The 21,288-nt window shown below is 42.4% G+C and overlaps 1 protein-coding gene across 1 annotated transcript in view; it reads right to left on the reverse strand.

Moving 5' to 3' along the window:
- Nucleotides 1–20,884, reverse strand: part of AVL9 (AVL9 cell migration associated) — a 42,961-nt gene extending 22,077 nt beyond the window's left edge. Inside the window, exons 1-3 of the mRNA XM_086468541.1 lie at nt 20,792–20,884; nt 5,337–5,457; nt 1,479–1,564 (exon numbers count right to left, since the gene is read on the reverse strand). Of these exons, the coding sequence (XP_086324667.1) occupies nt 1,479–1,564; nt 5,337–5,457; nt 20,792–20,884 (300 nt within the window). The remainder of the gene's footprint in view (nt 1–1,478; nt 1,565–5,336; nt 5,458–20,791) is intronic.
- Nucleotides 20,885–21,288: the final 404 nt, after the last annotated feature.

The raw sequence follows: 21,288 nt of genomic DNA on the forward strand, positions 1-21,288 counted from the left end.
ACTGTGCACAGCAAAGATCCACATACAGATGTGAAGATAGGCAGAGGACTGTTTAAAAGACACTAGCATGAGAAAAAGGCAATAGCCCTAGAAAAAGCAATGCCATTTTAACTCAGGGTTACGTAACAGAAGAGAAGCCACAACACATCACTTGTTCTTCTCTAACATTATTGGTGAAAATGGACCAGGTCGAAAAGTCTTTGCCTAGAAATTGTTTGCTTTATACTCCAGGATTTTCTTTGAGACACCTCATCTGCAGAATCAACTACATTCTCAGCCAGACCAAAAGGTCCCAGCACTTAACAGCAGACCTAGAAAGGGTGGGGGCAGAAACACAGCCAAGTGATTCACTCAATTGTACAAAACACCAAGTGTGCGGACTGCAGCCTACGCATCAAAAAGGACAGATGGAAAGAGTGCTAGAGCTCTCGCATGAAACACACTGTTTTATATTTACTTGTTCCAAAGAGCTCATTTTAAATATCAATTTATCTTCTTAATTGGTTACTAAACAGCATAAACTGGAATCAAAAGCATCATAAAGCCAAGTTATTGAATAGTTAAAATACAGCAAGACTCTAAAATACAGTGAAACTGGCTGCAAAGATAACCGAACTAAAAATCAACATCGATTTAGTTCAAAGAAATGGAACTAAAATCTGCGTGTGTAAAATTTCTCCTATAGCATAAACAGGAACTCTAAATATAATCAAAGTATGACTAACACTAAAGCAGTATTCAGCATAATTGCCTCCTTCATTTAAAACTCAAACTCGCAAGGCATTCCAGATTCTTGGCATTTCACTGGAAAAGGGAGTGATTTTTAAAGATGTCTGTAATAACTTCTCAGTTGTAACTGCACAAACCATACTACCGTTACTCCTGTTGAAAACACGGGCAGATTCTAGTAGATCAAGCACATTATTTCCTCAGTGTGATCAGGTGCACACTGTAGCTCTCATCCATTTTTCAGCTTTACTGCCGACTTCAGTACTGCTAAGTAGCTACAATGAATGGTAGGATTCTGGTCTATTCTGCAAAGCGTACTTTTGGCAAAGGAGGTAGGTAAAGAGAAACACCCCTACACTTGCATGGTCAGATCCCAGGAAATACTCTAAAATTCTTCACAGTCACACACTAAAGAAATTTTAACTTTTTCCACCCAAGTGGCCTACTTACTAGGAACGTGACTTAGCTGCCTGACAGCTTCATTTTGCTACTTGGTGCTGATGCCTGGATTAGCTCTCAAGAACCAAACCGTATTTTTCAATTGCCCTGAACATTTCAAAAGATCACAATATGCCTGCTGACAAAACGGAAAGAAATAGCTCTTGAGCTCTGTAGCTATCTACTGTGCACATTTTTACAGATTTTTTTGGTTTTTAAGCTGTTGGTGTAATACAAGCTACTGAATTTTAGGGTTGTTAATGCTTCAAGCCTATTATTTCATTAATATAATTCACCACTTGTAAAGTTACCTTTGCTTCAATCTGCCTATAGCAAGAGACGCCATATACTGTGGTTCGGTCCCCACATCTCGGTGGCAAATGGAAAAACACGGTATCTATGAAAAAGAACAGGCTGTTTCACAAGTCACCAACAACAGTTCAGTATTTTTATTGTCAGCATAATTTATTTATAAAATATTTACTGCTGAAAATACTGGCACACTTATTTTCTGAGACTTTCAAAAGAAAAAGAAAGAAAGAGTAATCTATAAAGCTATGCCTGCACCCAAATTCAGTATAGAGGAGAAAGGACAAGGCACTATGAGGCAAGGTGTACAGTTGGAGTGTGATGCCATTAAGGTGGTAAATGCAATGAAGACAGGAAAAAAACCCAAACACCAAGGAGGACATACAGAGTGGAAAGATTAGAGCAGCTGCTACCACTACCAAGGTAGATATCCACGCACCAGCGCTAGTATGCTAACAAAACGGATTGGTGAATCCTAGCCTCACACAAAATAATCACTGTCTCTGTGCAAGTGTGATAGGAAAGAAAAAATTTCTGTAAAAGATGACAAGAGAAAGGCTTTTATGGCTTGAGATATATACGCACATACGTACACACATGCACTTGCTGCTACTGCAAAGAAGTTGCTAAATCCCAAACAAAGGACATTACAACTGTTTGCCTTTCAAAACACGAGTGAAATCTGTTTTGAAAGCAACTACTAATTTTTTATTTGCTTCATAGTAACAAAATGAACATAAGGGACAATCTCATATGCATTAAGTCCAACAAAAAGGGGGACTGTTTACAGCGAAGTTTACTCCCATTTATGGAGATCACCTAGGGTTTTAGAAAGCCTTTAAGACTATTTCCTGTCCCAAGTCATCCTCTTTGCAAACATGCAACTATCAGTGGGAATTAGTTTAAAACTCAAAAAATAGGTACCTAATAAAGTTACTGTAAATGTAATGTAACTATTATCTGACACATATTTGCCTGTTTCAATTTCATGTGCATTCTTGCTTACAAAACACAAGGATATATATCAGTTTTGTTGCCAAGTCTTTTTTTTTTTTCTTCACCAAAAAATACACATTGATACTCTTTCAGTGCAGCAATAAAAATGCTCAAAGTTGAGCATTAACTGGGATGGTACTAAGCTAAGAGAGAACAGGTTAAGTGCAGCTGCATAGGATTTTCCTAGCTTTGAATGTAGCCTACTTCTTGTTATGTATTTAACAACACAGAAATTGAACAAAAATCATGACCCAGAGCAGAGTCAGAGACACTCTTATTGCTGCTAGGAATGGGATTATTTTCATAGGACTTCCTTTCCTTCCAAATGAGGCCTCTGAAGCTGGAGAATTAGGAAGCTAAGTAGATCAAGTTTTAAAAAAAAAATATTACTAAAAGTAGTATTAAAGGGTTTGTGTCATTTCGCTGTTCTAAGTGACTTCCTTGTTCACTGCTCTGTAGAAAAAAAAAGATTAAACAACGGAACAGGCATATAAACGTCATCGCAATGAATGAACTGCTGTCAAAGAAACAAAAGAAATAAATGCAATACTAAACAAAAACCAAAACCAAACCAAACAAACAAAACCAACACAAAACCCAAACCCTGCAGTGAACTGGCTGGTAACTACATGGCAAAGGAATCATTCTATCTTCACTCTGCTGACAAATAGACTAAAGCTCCTGTTCCTGCCCTTTACGTTTGCTGGTTTTCAAAACACGTCATTCTACAGATACTGAATGACTTTCAGGTCATCCTAAGAATCTCTAAATTAGTGGAGGTAAAAAAAAAAAAAAAAAAATTCATAATGACTACTGTTGTGGTTAAACCCTGGCCAGCAACTAAGAACCACAAAGCTGCTTGTTCACTCCTCCCACACTGGTGGGGACAGGGAGGAGAATCGGGGGGTGTGTGCGTGGAAGTAAAACTTGTGGGTTGCGATAAGAACAGTTTAATAACTGAAATAAAATAAAATATAAAAATAATAATAGTAACGAAAAGGAAGATAACAAAAAGAGAGAGAAATAAACCCCAAGAAAAACAAGAAATGCACAACGCAATTGCTCACGACCCACAGGCCGACACCCAGCCCGCCCCTGAGCAGGGATCAGCCCACATCTCCCCCTAGCCAGCTCCTCCTAGTTCATGCACTGAGCATGACATCCTACAGCATGGAATATCCATTTGACTAGTTCAGGTCAGCTCTCCTGGCCATGCTCCCTTCCCAGTTTCTTGTGCACCTGGCAGAGCATGAGAAACTGAAAAATCCTTGACTTAAGATAAGCACTACTTAGCAACGACTAAAACATCAGTTGTGTTACCAACATTATTCTCACACTAAATCCAAAACACAGCTGTACCAACCACTAGGCAGAAAATTAACTCTATCCCAGCCAAACCCAGGACAACTATATACATTATAAAGCTGAATTTTAGAATTTAATTTTTCCCTTACCTCAAAACTGGATTAGGTTTTACTCAAGAGTTTATTCCCCCTTCAAAGAACTTCCGAGAAAGCTGGTAGCCTTGTTTTATGCTAGGACTACACACAAGTGGTACGTAACCCTTAAGCTTTTATTGACATCTAATTCTTGATGTAGGAGATACACCTTTACGATCTAGTTTCACTTTAAACTCTGAAGCAACATATCATTGCCAATGTATTTTGCCACTTAAACAAAAAGCACAGGAAGTCTACTGGTAAAAAGAATTGTTGATCAACTGTCCAGATATCACAGAATGGTTTGGGTTGGAAGGGACCTTAAAGACCACCTAGTTCCAATCCCCCTGCCAAGGGCAGGGACACCTTCCACTAGACCAGGTTGCTCCAAGCCCCATCCAACCTGGCCTTGAACACTGCCAGGGAGGGGGCAGCCACAGCTTCTCTGGGCAGCCTGTGCCAGTGTCCCAACACCCTCACAGTAAAGAACTTCTTCCTAATATCTAATCTAAATCCATCTTCTTTCAGTTTGAAACCATTACCCCTTGTTTTATCATTACACTCCCTGATAAAAAGTCCCTCCCCACCTTTCCTGTAGGCCCCCTTGAAGTACTGGAAGGCAGCTCTAAGGTCTCCCTGGAGCCTTCTCTTCTCCAGGCTGAACAACCTCAGCTCTCTCAGCCTGTCCTCACAGGGGAGGTGCTCCAGACCCATGATCATCTTCGTGGCCCTCCTCTGGACCCGCTTGAGCAGGTCCATGTCTTTCTTACACTGGGGGCCCCAGAGCTGGATGCAGCACTGCAGGTGGGGTCTCACCAGAGCGGAGTAGAGGGGCAGAATCCCTTCCCTCGACCTGCTGGCCACGCTGCTTTCGATGCAGCCCAGGGTGCCATTGGCTTTCTGGGCTGCGAGCGCACGTTGCCGGCTCATATTCAGTTTTTCATCCACCAGCACCCCCAAGTCCTCCTCTGCAGGGCTGCTTTCTATCCACTCATCACCCAGCCTGTATTTATGCTTGGGATTGCCCCAACCCAGGTGCAGGACCTTGCACTTGGCCTTGTTGAACTTCATGAGGTTTGCATGGGCCCACCTCTCCAGCCTGTCCAGGTCTCTCTGGATGGCATCCCTTCCCTCCTGCATGTCGACCGCACCAGACAGCTTGGTGCGGCCAGCAAACCTGCTGGGGGTGCACTCAATCTCACTGTCCACGTCTCCAACAAAGATGCTGAACATCAGTCCCAATACTGACGCCTGAGGAATGCCACTCATCACTGGTCTCCACTCAGACATCAAGCCATGACCATGACTTCTTGAGTGTGACCATCCAGCCAATTCCTGATCCACTGAGTGGTCCATTCTCAATATCAGGATTTTCTTTTGGTTGCAGTAGAAGTAGTACATACAACTTCCTCTCTCGTTTCTTACCTTCCTGATAGTTGTGAGCACCATCTGGTAAGGCAAGAAAGGGCAAGTATTTCCATTCCTCTGGTAAACTGTGGCTGTCATGTCCTTCTCCAGGCTTTAGGGGAGGATAGGAAAATTCAACCTAAACAAACACAAACAGAGGGGAGGCAAAGAGAGAATACATTACTGTTAGCAAACAAGCAAGCCTCTGTGATTTGGCTTAGCACCTTTTCTTTAGCATGGTATGAAACAGTTTTTCTTCCTACTAGCATTCCTTGCCTCTTCCTCCAAAGCACCCAGGGACTGACTCACGTGTGGTCTAACTGACTGGGCTTAGGCAGATTTGGCTTCTACAGTGCTTCCACCCAGCCTAGCACCTTTTCCTCAAGAGAAACATGAAACAGATTTTCAAGCAGAAAACATCACCCAGCAGGTGGATACCTTCGCCCTTGTACGCACATAGTCAGCAGCACATTGCTGCATCTGCAACATCAGCAGGGGTCATTGCTAGGGCACATATATCCTGAAATCAAATTTTGTTCTCAGCCCCTTCAAGTGCTCGTGGCTAGGTAACGCTCCAACGCATGCAAGACTATTTTACGCTACCAGATGCTGAATCATCTCAGAAACTATACTAACAGAAAAATACTGCTTTTAAGTATTTTTAGTCCTCGACTGTAATGCATTCTACACATTGGCCTAAAGCATTACCTTTTCCTTTCCCCCAGAAATCCTGCTTTTCAATTTCACCTTTCATTTATTTGCCATTTACCTTGTTTTCCTAGAAATAGGGACAACCTTTCTATTCCTTGCACTAGGCTACATGTCTAACAGAGATCCTCATAATCAGCATCTTGTCAGTACTATCCTTTCATCTTCTTTTACCATGGAGACCCCTCTGGGTTTCCAGCCACTTTCACCAACTTTTTTTTCCAGACCTGCATTTCTTAAATTACTGAACAAAATCTAAGCACAAATTTACCAGCAGAAGAAACCGTTTAAAGATACTGCAACTCCTCTTGAAGGATATTCAGCTATAAACTAGTGAGCTGTAAAATGCATACATGGAAATTTTCCACGGACATATACATGTCAAATAAAAAAGCATAACAAAGCAAGCATAGAGAAAATCTTAACATTTTATGGATAATAAAATCATTGTAAAGGATGAGTACTGAAGAAATGGGAAATAAATCAAGAAAAGTGAGATTCTTCACCTTCACCACACCGTGTCACTCTTTCTACAACTGTTGCCAACAGGGGAAAAAAGCACAAAGAACAAGAAAACGCCACAAGAATCAGCCTTGCTACTTGCTGTATCAATTTCAAGTTTTATTACTCCTCACGTTATAAAAAGAGATCTTTAAAATATGCACAAAAAAAAAAATAAAGGTCTGGTGAATGACCAAAATTCAGAGCTAAACATAAGAAACTCAAAGAATAATAAAACAAGGGGGTGAGAAGAAAAAGACATGCAGCAGAAAAAGGATTAATTTTGGCAGGGGAAGCAGGAGGGCATCCAAACCTTAACTTCTTGTTAATTATCAAGAATCCATACAGCCCTTTAAACAAAATGTGCCACTAAGCAAAACAGAAGGGCATCTGACTTTCAAAGGAGCGAAACGCTGGAATTAGCAACATACAAGGAGCAGAGAAACTGCCTGCCATTTAGTACACACATAAATCCTGAGAATTCCCTTCTACCCTTTTCAAATCACAGATTATAAGAAAATCAAAATGTTTGAAGCTTCATGTAAATATTTGTAGTACAGGAGAGGATTGTACTGTAGAATTTGATGCTGCCCGGATTCAAACTGTCTGGCTGAAAACACTGTTTACAGAATCATTACTGGATTCTTGCAGCAGGAGTAACCTTAGCAGCTGTGCTTTATTTATTACTAAGTTTTAAAATACAGATACTCTCAAGGCGCATCTACACGAATGTCCCCAATAAGGTATTTTATTTCACTGCACGGCCAAGAAAGTGGGGTTCAGTTTCACCCTCTGCAAAAGCTTCTTTCCATCAAATACAGAGGAAACCCCAGGTCTCTTAGATTTCAGTGAGTGCCTTCAAAGCATCATTCCTGACAGAGAAATACTGTAAGCAAGGATCTAAGACATCATTGTTTCCAAGCACTTACAGAATTCCTTTGTATTCTGCACTCCAAACAAAACAATTAATTAGAAAACATATTTAAAGGAAAGAAGGGTAGGACAATTCAAGCTATATGAAAAACATCTATTCACTAAAGAATACTCTTTTTAAAGTCCAGAATAAAGTTAAGAGATCTGGCTCCTGTGTTCTTTTGACAGTGTGAAATTTGCCAAAGAACTTTGCTCTAGTTCACAATATGCTATCAACACCTCAGCTGCTATCAGATACTCCCAGCAACAGGGATTTCTGCAGGCTCTCACTGTTCCAAATTCAACAAACTAAACAGGTATTAGTGGCACCGATGATAATCTTGTTTTATATTAGCCTGCCTCATTCAAAAATATGTGTTCTAATATAGAGACTTCTGTATGCATGTGTGTGTGTGTATAAGTGAGACAATCACAAAACTCAAAGCAGAATTAAGATTGCATAGGTGGCCCTAAATAATCTGGTTTACATACATATTTTATGATAGGCTTGATTTGCATTATGACATATTATCCCTCCCCCTCTCCAAGAGGATCCATGTAGGAAGCACCTTGGTTTCTAAGGAGGAATCACATTTGCATAGTTTAATAGATTCCTGCTTGTAGAAGTACTGCCTCACATCGCAGAGGCTGAAAGGGTGGAAATACCAGGCAGGAAAAAGAAAAAGGACAATCCAACAGCAAGGACAGCATGCAATGCCCTGGAGAACTCCCTTCCACCCCTACCCCAACTTAAGAGTTCCCAGTGATTTCACTTCCAAGAGTCAAGTCAAACTTTCTCAAAAGTAGTCCCTGCAGGTGGGATTCACGGCAACTGACTACATGCCAAAAAGCAGGATCTCCGAGCCAGTTTTCCTAAGCATTCTGGATAGTTGGAGAAAACAGACACCTGCAGAGGATGATTCATCTGATCTGTTTCTTTCCATCCTTTCCGAAGACAGCTAGCTCAGACTTCTAAGCCTAACGTGCAGATGACTGAATTCATGCAGATGAAACTCACCCTAACTGTTCCTCATCTTCTAGACATTCTGCTTGATTTCTACAGCTCAATTTGCAGACTTGCATCAATTGCAGTTAGGAATCTTTTTCATAGAAGAAACATTATTTCAAAACCAAAGTACTATAAAAACATCGAGTAGCCTAAAACAAACACACACAAAGCCAAAACCCCACAGTTCTTGAAAATCTTGAAACTGAGCAGTGCACATGTATAAAAGTGATAATAATGGGGTAGAGAGAATCACTTCTGCATTTCTGAACAACTGGAGCCTCAGTAAAATCCTCCTCTCAGCCTGTGTACACAAACTGCACAGTAAAATGTTCCTAGTTAAGGCAACTTAAAAAATATTATTTTTTTTTCCATCTTCCACTTTAAACCCAAAACCAATCATGACAGGGATGAGACAGGACTACAGAAGACACCTGTCTCACAGCTTTTGTTCCCTCTTCACAGATGAAGAGAGATAAGCTAATTTTTTATTTAAATACAATGGATTTTTATGTAAATCAATACATATATGCATGTGCATGCATAAACATGCACCTCAACTTCCCTTCTTTGTCATTAATACGTATATGCATTACAAAAAATGCCTGCAAATACAAGGAATAAAGTCTTTTAATAAAGCTCAGTAGTCAGTAGGAACAAAGAAATACATGCAAGTTTTCAGAGCTGACTGCTGGAGCAGACTTTATAGTTTTTTTGTCTCCTCAAGTGAATTAAAAGACTCCTCAAACAAAATGAAATTCAAATTCAAAGCCAAACTCCTCAGAGACTTCAGAATAAACTACATAAAACATGAATTAGAATCTCCACTCATTTCTTACTTTTCCAAACGTCAGGGATCTTCATTACAGCTGGTTGTGCCTGTCAAGGCATTTTGATGGCAATGCTTTCTGCCTGTTCAGATGGTCTTGTTCAGTGAGCAGATAGCTCTTGATGGCTTTCATCACTAAAACCAATACAGAATACCGTGTCGTGATTTAGTGGGGAAATCAATAACTGTGCTCTTCACTACACAAAGTAGTATTTCAACTCTTACGCATTACCAAGTTAAAATAAAAATATAATTTTTAAAAACTCCCTAAAATGAAGTACGACTGAATTTCTGAAACTGATATTTTTATTTTTCTGCAATTCTCTGCATTAACTAACCTTTTATATGCCATTTGTATTCAGTCTAACTGTTTGGATGCAAAGCACTACTGATACACAGTCCTTTCTTGTTTGTGAAATGAAAAAAAAGTCTAGGCAATCTGTTTTGGTTCCTTGTTTTTAAAGGGATTTCCTAGCCAGAATATATTTACTAGACATTCATTAACTCACAGTTAAGAAAAGATGAGTGCAGGCAAGGGAAAATGTATTTCAGTTCCTACATTTAGGAACACGATAGCTTTTCTTTAAAATAATGCATTGATATTGTCTTCTTCTAAGTTACAAGTACACAATCAGAAGAGAGGTTAAAAAGGACACTGACAAAAAAGGAATTTCCAAAATATATGTGAATGTCTACTTAAACTATCACACTCAAACATTAGACAGGTAGTTGTCATTAATTCTAGCGAACTTTACGCTCAGGTAAGGTTGTTTTCCTTACCTGTGAAATGTGTTAAGTGTTAGCAATCGCAGTAAGAACCCCAGTGAACACTCAACAGTGATGATTTAAAACGTACTGGCGAGTCAGTATAAACTCCCCATCCTTCCCACTCCATCTACTATCACGTGTTTGAACTACTCCACTTACAAGTCAACCCCTCTTATTCAGCATAGTTACAATATAAATTCTCCTCTGTAATATGGGTGTTTTGGAAGATTTCTCTTCAGAGAAGAAATTAAAAAAATCTAGACCCAAATAAGTTTTTCCATTGGTTCAGCGGAGAGAGGCTTTAATCTCAAATCTCGAAAAAATCTGAACTATTTAGAATGACAGCATTGTGTTAAAGGCAAGGATGCTTTCCATAAGTTGCAGACTCTAATTTACAGGGAGCCAACCCATTCCATTCTTTGAATAATTGTTTTGATGATCTCTCCCATTACTTGTACTGCACAGATAGGTAGAATAACTGCTTCAAATGAAGAAAAGGAGATCAGCAAAACCCACTTATCACATCCTTTTTTAGAAAAACTTTTTCCTTCATAAATCACTTCAACGTATTTTGAGGATAGCAACTCTTCCTCTCCCATTTAAGAAAGAAAAGCAGAAAGATGTTTGAGTATTGAGTACAACACTAAGCAGCGGTGACCAAGAACACCCCACAGATTAAGATTACACTTAAAACTTGATCCCTCAAATAAATCAGTATTTGTTCTTCACTCAAAGTAGGGATTTCTAAATGAAGTTTCCTTGATATATTAGTTCTAGCATAGCCAGATCCAGATAAAACCAGCACATCAGTGATTTTATCTGAATCACCATAACAACTGCAGCATGCAGTGAAACGAAAAATCTAAGAACTTTCTTAGTCTTTTCACACGGAGAACAATTTATTATTTAATTCACAATTTAAACAGATTTAAATGACACTTTCCCCATTGTTGTACGACAGAACCAAGATCAGGATCTACAGGCTGATGAGCCCATCCATATAACAATAATGCCTATGCAGTAATATAACGAACTCTAACAACAGAGTTTAAAATATGTTATATAAATATTTACGTGTGTAATAACTATGCATAATACACATGCATATTTATATAAACATGTATATGCAGAATATTAACAATATGTATTTATAGAAATAAGTATCATACATATTTATATATTTAAAAATCCATTACATACACACACAGAGCATCAGCAAAAGAAATCACAAAGAGGTAGGGCATAGTTTTTCTATCCTTCCAGTTTCTGAAACTGGAACTTCCCCACGTTCCCGTATCACTAAAGCTACACAGCATCCACTTACACAAGTTCTAAGACACTATTTGTATTGCTACAGATGCACAACATAACCATTCAAGGTTGCTTCAAAAACTCCGGCTAGGTTAGTAAAGTTTTGACTTTTAGGCCCTTAAGAGACAAAATAACCCAAAACACTGAAATCTTTGTATTTGTTTTCAAAGTCACAGTAGTATGCATTTTAGACACTCTTTACAATTACTTAACACTTTATTTTTATAGTCATACAGTTCAAGTCAGACATAAATCCTGTGCTTGGAACTTTTGCTCACATCAGTCTTCTCAAAGGAAGTAAGTAACAACAAAAAAAACCCTACTCCTCCCAGAAGAGGAACGTAAGACTCCTGCAACCATTCCAGCCTAGGGGACTTGCTAGGGAACTCTGCCCTGAAGACAAGACTTCGTGGTCTTACAGAAAGTAAGTTAGAATTCATATAGGATGAACTCCTAAGAAGATACAAGGTACCAGAAAGGGCAGCTTCCTTAATGAAACAAGAGAGGGCAGCTCTCAGCTCTACTCCTGCCATCTGCCCAACACAGCAACTAGTACAGACTGGTTCCCAATGGGAAGGAGTCCATGCATACTGGCAGGGAGTTGTCAAATAGTACAGTGAATCCTCCTTCTCCTGGGAAAATGGAGGACCAGGACTGTAGGCCCACGTTAAAGCACATCTACTCGTCAGTTCAGGAACAGCCATTGCGTGCAATTCACATATTGCTGAACCGATGGAGTCCGAGTGAGCAATCACCTTGTCTTACAAGACATCAAGCATTCTGGTTCTTTAACACAGGACATCTGATGGCTCCAGAACGGCTCCTCGTGAACATGCTCCTTCCTTACAAGTTTCAACATTAGATTTACTCCTGAGAGCAGACAAATCTGGCTCACTACCAAGTATGAGGCCGAGAAGCTACACAAACACAGCAACATCACAAAATGCAGAACATGCTCTGTTCCAGGAAACCCCAATGAAGCAGGCAGCCCTGTCCGCCAGCATGCCAGAGCAGGCAAGGAACTTGCTTTCACATATTGTATTCACAGCTTTCTGAGAGTGCTTTTAGAAACAACGTGCCTGCCTAGGTGTAATAATTCAGCTATACAAGCTACAGGACAGATTATCAAAATTAGACACATATCATAAAATAAGGCAGTATTAGGACAGGGGATGCAAAGTCAAGACTTGCAAGTTCCAGTTTACTCCAATTTGAGTGACCTCTGCTCAGTGATTCTACAGCTTTAAGCCTTCCTCTATTATATATGTATGTAAATTATGTTGCCGCCTTTACATAAGTGCTGAGAGCCCAAGTTATTATTTGAAAGCATTCTGAAATGGGTAGATGAAAGGTGTGACAGAGTCTTACGTTTAACCTGTACCCAGGGGTAAATTGTAACAGTTGCTCTATCACCTGGTGAACCTTCACCAACCAGGGAGTTAGGAAAAGGGAGAGAAGACCTGTGGGCAAAAGTACAACACATTTAATGAAAACACCACTAGTATAAACAGAAAAATACTCAGCCAAATGAACGTGCTGTTGTCAGGATGTACTACAGAGTAGTCCTCAGCAGAAGCCAAGGGAGGAGCAGGAGCAACCCCAGCAAGCATAACCTCCTCCCTTTATAATGACCATGACATTACGGGATGGGCTACACCTGCAGCTAACTCAGGTCAGCTGCTCTGGCTGGCTTGAAACTGCTCATGGCCTGCCCAGCATGGCTGGGCTGTGATTCTGTCCTAGCCAAACCAGGACACAGAGGTACAGAAACACATATTTTACTGATTTAGCATTCATTAATTTCTTCAAAAGAAAGGTCAAGATTCCTGGTACAGAACGTTGAAATAACTACTCGGATGTTATGACACATAGAAACAACTGACAGATCATAAGATGAAAGCTAACAATAATTATGGCAAGCATTACATAACTGCAAATAAGTATTGAGGAACCTTCTCTCAATTCACACATCAGGGCAACTATGGAGAAAATATCCAGTATGAAATCCTTCAAAGAAATACTTTACTTCCTGTCTGGGACTTCAAGGAAGCAACTGCAAGATTATCAAAGCATAGCACTCTTTAAAGCTTGAAAAACTGAACAAAGAAACAAAACCAGACAAAAATCCACCATACCTGGGGTGTTCTTCTTGAACAACAAACACAAAATACTAAATAAGTTGATTACAAAGATATGCAAAGCATGGAACCCATCATTAATTCTACACAAGAGATCAGAATCTGTGTATTGTTCACAGAAGTGCAAGATAGCAATTACATGTGTACTCAGCAATGCATTGCATATTTCAAATGATTAGCAACCCATGCTAATTTGAGCAGCCTTTCTAATGAAAGCTAAAAGCTTCCTTCAAAGTTTCAACCTGTTGAACATAAGCAAATCCACGTATTTTAGACAACAGGCTAATCTTTGATACTCGATGTATGCTATGATTAACTTCACCAAGAGATTTCATGCTCATAACGGTCCTTTGAAGTGCTTAAACAGCATTATTACAATCAGGGAACAAAACCAAAGGAATTGTGCTAACATTTACAGGTTATCATCAATAGAGCCAGGAACAAAGCTCTTCAGCTTGATTCCAGCCTAGTTCCTTTTCAAGTTGTTTTTTGTTTCTGTTGTTCCTTTACCAAGACTTTGTTTAATCACTAGAGAAGATGACCTATTGCATAATACCTGCCTGCTGTGCTCCCCCAAAACAAAGACACAAGGACTTTAAAAGACAACAAAGTATACACTTCACTTACATTGCTAAGAGCGTCAAGCACATCAACAGAATCACAGCAACGACTGGGTCAGTAAAAATCAAGAGAAAAAAGTAATTATCCAGTAAAGCAGTCTTAGAAGAAAGACAGCAAACAAACGGGGAATGAGACAGGCTAGAAGTGTTCCCCTTAATAAAAGAAAAGAAAGATGCCTCCAGAAAGGCTGCCCGTGGAATCAACTAAAGAGAGTGACTTTAGTATTTCCCTCTTGGAAGCAAGTGCTGCAGTCGAGGATGCAGGAGACCTGGAAATGTAGGCAGTGCTCCAAAGAGTTGATAAAAACAGCAGCCTGAACTCACTCATTCCTTAGACACCCCCTAATCCTGCAAACAAAGTCAAGCCTAACTTGCCAACAATTCTGCTTGAAGACGTAGGCTCCCTAGGCATAAGTAAAAAAGGCCACGTGCACAGATCGCTCAGGCCACGTCACATGCTGATTTCTGCATTACCTTCTGGAGTTCAAGTACTTCAAGCTCTCAAATGACCGGAGGAGCACATACACAATTCAGGAAGGGAAAAACTCTTAAAGGGCATTCTTTTCTCTCGATCATATTCAGTCTCTTTAAAACTTAGGTATCAGCTGTTTCACTCCTGATCTTGAGTTGCTTTTGCATGCCAGGAAGAAAACCTACGGTCAGGCAAGACAGGGGGATCGGTCTTCAAACATACTCCACACAGAAAAACAGCCACACAGACAGGCAACTCAGACTCTGCTTTGGAGAAAGCAAACATCACATTTACATTAAAAAGTTAAAGTACCTTGAAGATCCTTAGGACAAGCTTTGGGATTCCACGGGAACACAGCCTTGAGAGGATATGCAAGACAACGGTCACCCACTGCACAAGGTCAGAGGCGACATGCAGAACTGCTCAGAACACTGAGTGCAGAAAAGCTGGCCCTTGCCCCAAGTGAAGTGAGATTATGTATGGGCTGACTGGTGGTGACACAGAGCCTGAGTTACTTGGGTGTCATGGCCTCAAAGCCTGGTGGCATCAAGAGGTGATAGGGATACTTGTGCCAGGCCAGGCAGTACAGTCATGAAGTGAGCATCTGCTTCCTCTGCAACCAGCCAGAGGGCTTCCAGGGACTTGGGTGTTGCTCTCCTGCCTGCAGATTTTTCCAGCTTTGCTGAAACTTTCCTTCCTCTCCTTTTCAAATAAATCAGTTCTCATTGTAACTTTGCCTTCAAAATGAACGATTTTTAGAGTACTGGGGATATTTTAAGCTTTCCTACACCATCAGAGTCTATTATCTCTCTATCTCCTCACATAAATAAAGCTTGGAGACAGAGAGCTCAAACAAGGATCATGGCACACAGGATCACTAGTGGAAAACTATACCTCACGACTCTCAGTCTTCCACCTTCACCATAAAGCGAAGGTCTCTCCATGTATTTTTCAACATACAACTTGCATCTACTAGTCAAGCTCTGTTCAGGTTACATTTTTGCTAAAGACCTCTATCCTAAGACAGATAAGGACTTTCCGCATCATTTAATGCTTTCAAGAATTAAAATGTTGTAAGGCAAATTAAGTGCTTTATTGCTCACTCATTAATAAGAGGAAGCGTTTCATGACTCTGAAAAAAACTTCCTTTCCCTCTATTTGCTCTGAAATCACCAGCAATTTACTACTACAGCTCCTGAAAACTGCTGAGGAATTTGCTACCAGCTGCTCTAGAAGAAAGGCACAAACAGCCCTAAAATCCGAGTCTTACCATCCTATACTGAAGCAGGAGATCAACAGAACACAACAAGAGCCAAAGAGCTGGACCAGTAACCTGCTGCAGTAACTAATGGGCCAACCAGCTACAGGTACAATCACACCATTTCTGTGGCAGGCTTCTCTTACTACCAATTTGTGCCCCAATGCTTTTGCGACTTGCGTCCTGTAGAACCCGAGAAGCTTGTAGAAACTCCTATCGCACCAAAACCACATGTTTTACATTAACGGACAAGAGGAGGAGCAAGCACATATGATGAAGGGCTGTGTTTGCTGTTCCTTTCTCCTGAGGCCACTCCTCTTAGCAGTAGCAAACAGGTAACAAAAAGGCAATTTCTTTTTGAATACTAGTGAAATGTTAGTCATTTAATTTCACATGAATGAAGAGCATGATCAAATACCACCCACGAGCACCGCCCATTTCAGGACATTTGCTATTTAATTACACACCGAGGAGGGGTCCCGTAACAAGTCCACCGGTACATGTCGAGAGCATGCCAACTACTAGGTGGACCTACTTCCATCCAAGCCTCTCTTCCCATTCTCTGAGCACTCTGCCATAACTGCCTCTTCTCCTCGGCAAAAAGATAGAGCAGGCAGCACTTTTGGACCACCTCATGGGGATCACAGTCCAAGTCAGCAGCTAAGAGGCCAAAAGAAGCAGGCTGGCAATCTGCTCGTGTAAGCAAACAAAAGCCTACAGCTTCTCCAAAAGCTTACTCCATACTTGCTAAAAAATAACTCCTTCCAATGTGCTCAGGATTTTTAGTTTTGAAAATGCAACGTGCTTCTGTCACACAGCACGAAGCCTTCGTGACAGTGAGCGGCAGCTCCAAGTTTTTAACAACTACCCAGGAAACTGCATCCTCAGACTAAACAACGTACATATGGTAAACCTTCACTTTGTCTCTTACATAATCCTTCTTCATCCAGCAAAAAGACGCACGGTCCAACAGTGGACCCTTGGAAGGAACACGTGGAACGATCATTGCGCTCATGCTATCAATAAAAAGGCACACAAATGGACGAATTCCCTGACTCTCCTTCTCTTTTGTAAACAATTTTATACGGATTGCTTCTCAAGTCTATGCAAGAAAAAGATATATATACATATATCCAAACTGCACATAAAAGTCTTTGCTCTATAGGTTAACTTACAATATAAGAAACATTTAATCAACAGGAAGAGCTGTACACTTCAGACATCAGGATCTAACTGGAACAGCACTCGTCTATGAACATGTAAGAATCAAATTATTCATTACCAACAGCAATCCCAGACAGAGAATCTGCAACGTCAGAGCTCAGTTTCAAGTTACACACCTCTGTACACACCAGCTTTACACCACACACATATTTCTATCCCCTTCCTTCCGTACTGCAGCTTCAGAGGGAAAGTCAGCTAATGAAAACACCTAGCATCAAGAAATTTGACAAAACATCAAACTCCACATGCATTTCCTAGTAAGACTACAGAGAAAACAGAGACGGAAACACAGAACCCAAAAGGAGCCTTCTCTGGCAAACCAGGTAAACTCCTGTTACAACAGGCAGGCTAGTTGTATGATCTCGCCATCTGAGGCTCCCCAAATCCACTCTGACTTACTGCCATTTGAAGCCACTTTGGAACTTTGCTTTTCTGCAATTAGTAGTTTCTTGTATGCAACCTGCAGCGCGCCCGCAGGCGGTTCATATCCGCTTGTTCTTGTGCCAACGCTGTCTTTTAGACTGAACAGTTATTTTTTCCTCCTTATTCTTCACTCTCCAACAGTCTCTTGGAATATAATTGCGTCTAACGCAGTGGTTCAATGAATACTTCAAAGGCCATTATCAAACATGACAACCAAAAAGAGAAGTCCCAGACTGCCACTTTCAAGAGACTCTGGCTGGTCTTCTCCTTGTGCCCGACTTCTGCAGATGTCCGCTTGGCAAACACAGCCTGTGAACCAACCAGCTCCAAACCAACCCACCAAAACACGGCTTACTTTTTGGTCACCTCAGTTCTCTGTTGCAGCTTGCCCCACAACCACCTCTGCTTTCCAGCGGTGAAGAGGCAGGAGAGGGAAAGGGGAGAATGTTCCCATAGTCGCAGAGGCAACTTACAGTCTTCCTGGAGGAATACAGCCTCAAAATCCATTTTGTTAGCCTACCTAGCCAAGCTCTTCTATGTCCTCCTGAAAAACAGACTGCCAAGGACTATCTCATCCACTCCTGGAAGTGACAGCGAGAATTCAAATCCATTTTTCTGAAAGGTAGATCAGAATTTTTATACATCAATAAACATATTATTACACTATACGACTACATTTGTTGCCACTCTCACCCCCAAATCACACCACTTCTGTGACTCATCCTTGATCATATGCAGTCCCTTTTCTCTTTCAGAGGTCTCCTCATGTTAATTCGCAAGCCTATAATGTTGTAATTCATTCCTATTGCACGACTTCGTCATGTAGCCTAGTTCTATCACTCCAGCACTCCTCATCATCCAACTCTTGCACAACATTCCGGTCCTCCTTTGCAACACCGATTCCTCAAGTTCGCTCATCATAGATTTTACTGTGTAAACGATGCCAGTGCCACTTACGTGGGACCAAATTCAATGCAAGCACCATTCAGACCAGCAGTTCCTCTTCCGACAAAAATCTGTTGCTCTTTCCCCTCCTTCACACTGTTCATTAACCACATACCAGCTCATGTACTAACGATATCTCCACCTTAAAAAAAAAAAACAAACCTTTTTTTTTTGTACCTCTTTTTTTTTTTTCTTTTTTTTTTTGTAGTGCTGTGTGATTCGTTATCAAGTTCCAGGGAGGTTCGAGCTACTCTGTTTCTTTTACAGAGAAGTAAATCAATCATTTATTCTTACAAAAGATGCAGGTCAGTCAGGCATCATCTATCTTTAGTGAATGCCTGTAGGACTCTGTCTACTTAGTTTCATGCTGTTAATTAATTCTTTTCTTCAGAAATCCTCTAGAGCCTTGCATGCTACTGATGTCAAACTCATTAGGCAATAGCTGCGCAGCTCCTGCCTCCAGATTTTTACAGTTCAGTAACAAACCCGCTAAATCTGAGGTAGAATATATTTAAAATTAGATTTCTGGCTAGATTTCCCGTAGGAAGCCTGACCATTTGTGGTTCTACCAATTGTCATACTAATCCTGCAGTTCTTCTCCCTGTGACACAGCTACCCCGTCCCCTTCCCCAGGTACCTTCCTCTGCCACTTCTCCAGTTCATTCATTCAGATACTTAACAAAGACTTTGGTTCAGAGGTATTCTGACCCAGTTTTTGACAACACCTGAAAACTTACTTCTAGAAACATTTTACTGCCAGCAACATAAAATTCACTGCTACTAATTTATATTTTGGGGTGGGGGTTTTTTGTTTGTTGTTGTTTGGGTTTTTTTGTTTCAACACTGCATAATGTTACAAGAAAAGAAATGTGGGCCCCAAAAGAACAGAAGCAACAAAAGCCACCTCTGCTTTTGCCTCCAATCTATGCCTTTTCCAAGAGGCCAGCAACAAGGTGGAGGCAAAAATGTGCTCTTCCTCCTACAGACACCCAGCTAATGCCCACCTCCTAATGGTCTTTGACAAGAAAGTGACTGAGAAATACCATGAACCTTGCCACCTAGATGATCTAATTCCTTCCTAGGAACTGATCCCGCAAACATCCACATATGAACCGCCCTGGGACGCTCTGAGGAGAAAGGATACATTACAAAACCGTGCAGATCTTTCAGAAAAAGAGATAAAAGAACACTTACAATGAGTTACTACATTTCTCCTTCAGCCTCTGTTGTTATGAGGAATTGTCTTCTACATTACCATGCTGTGCTTGTTCTGTTTACTGAAGCACTAACAAATATTAATTTGACTCTCTGCTACCTTGTATGAAATGCATACAAGACCAACTCTTGTATAACAACAATCACCGCATTCATTATCGTTTCGGCCATTTTTGTAAAGACTAAGAACAATCTACGGAAAAAAGACTTGCTCCAAGTCCAGCATTGTATCTATCTGCTCTTGCCACAGCAAAGCGACCGTGTGTGCAGCCCAGCTGGGCAACAGCATCCTCTGTTTCAAGGATTAAAAAAAAAAAAAAAAAAATAGAATCAGACCTATGAAACACACAACATATAATTCCTCTACCTTACAGGCCGCACGAAGCAGTCAAGCGTTTATGAAAGAAGGGAAGAGACATGCAAAGAAAACTTAGAGGTGGACTTACACCCTGGGGCCATTAGGCTGTTGTATACAAGCTGTACCCGTGAGAGTTCAACGCGGTGCTGCCCGGCTGGGCAGCAGATCAATTTTTCTCTTAATTCTCTGTCTGAATGCACTAAACACGCACGACTCACGGCAGACGCGGGCGCCCCGATCCGAGCCGTCCTCCAGCATCCACAAGGGTGGGAGGGCCGGGAGGTCGCCCTGCGGCCCTCGCCCGGCCTCGCCCCGCGGCGGGAGCGCCGGGCCCGGCCGGGGAGCAGTCACGTACGCAGCGCAATAGCCACCAGCTGCCCGCAGCGGGCTGAGGCAAGGCCGCGCCGGGCAGCCCCCGCCCCGCGGCTGAGGTACCCCCGGCCCAGCCCGGCCCTTCCTGCGAGGGAAGGGGGAGGCCGCGGCCAACCGGGGCCCTAACGCGCTTGGTGGCGCCCCGGCGGTTTCGAGCTGCTCCCTTACCCGCCCCCTAGAGCTAAAGCGAAAGACTCCCGGCCCCACCAGACGCGCCCCCTCCCGCAGGGGCTCAAGCGCCCCCCGCGGGGCCGCAGCCGGACAGCCCCGCCGCAGGCTGAGGGCAGCAGCCGGGCAGGCGCCGCTCAGCGCGGGGGAGGGCAGGGAGGGAGCGCAGGAGCAGAGGGAGGAGGCGGGAGACCAGGGGCACCCGCCGACGGAGGAGGAGGCGGGCGGCACCCGCGCTCCCTCACCTGGCAGCCCTTCTTGTGGTGGAAGCCCACCACCACAATGTGCAGCACCGGGCCCCGCGGGGGGGCGGCCGGCGGCGCGCCCCGCTTCTCCATGGAGCACCGGCGATGGCCGCTCTGGAGGATGCCGCTGTGCCCCGGCCCTCGCTCCGCCTCCCGCCGCCAAGGAGTCCGACAGGGACGCAGCCACCACCGCCTGCGCTTCCGCAGCGCCCGGCCTGGGCAAGGCAGGGCGCCGCTGGCAGGGCCTCCTTCCTCCCGCCCTCCGCACCGCCGCCGCCGGGGCGGGGTTGCGCTTCGGCCCGTCCCCTCAGGAGGGGCCCTCGGCCGCGCAGGAGCCGGCGCCACCTGCCTGCTGCTGCGCAGGGAGCGCTCCGGGAAATCTCGTTTCGTCGATGGTACTCGCAAGGAAAGCGGTTTCGTTTTATCCGGCGGTCCGGGAAACACATCACGGCCGGGCAAGTGGAGTCGTCCGGGCCGGGGCAGCCCTCCGGGCCTCG

The sequence above is a fragment of the Leptosomus discolor genome, chromosome 7 (assembly GCF_034619465.1).
Source record: "Leptosomus discolor isolate bLepDis1 chromosome 7, bLepDis1.hap2, whole genome shotgun sequence".
In the NCBI taxonomy this organism is placed as follows: Eukaryota; Metazoa; Chordata; class Aves; order Leptosomiformes; family Leptosomidae; genus Leptosomus; species Leptosomus discolor.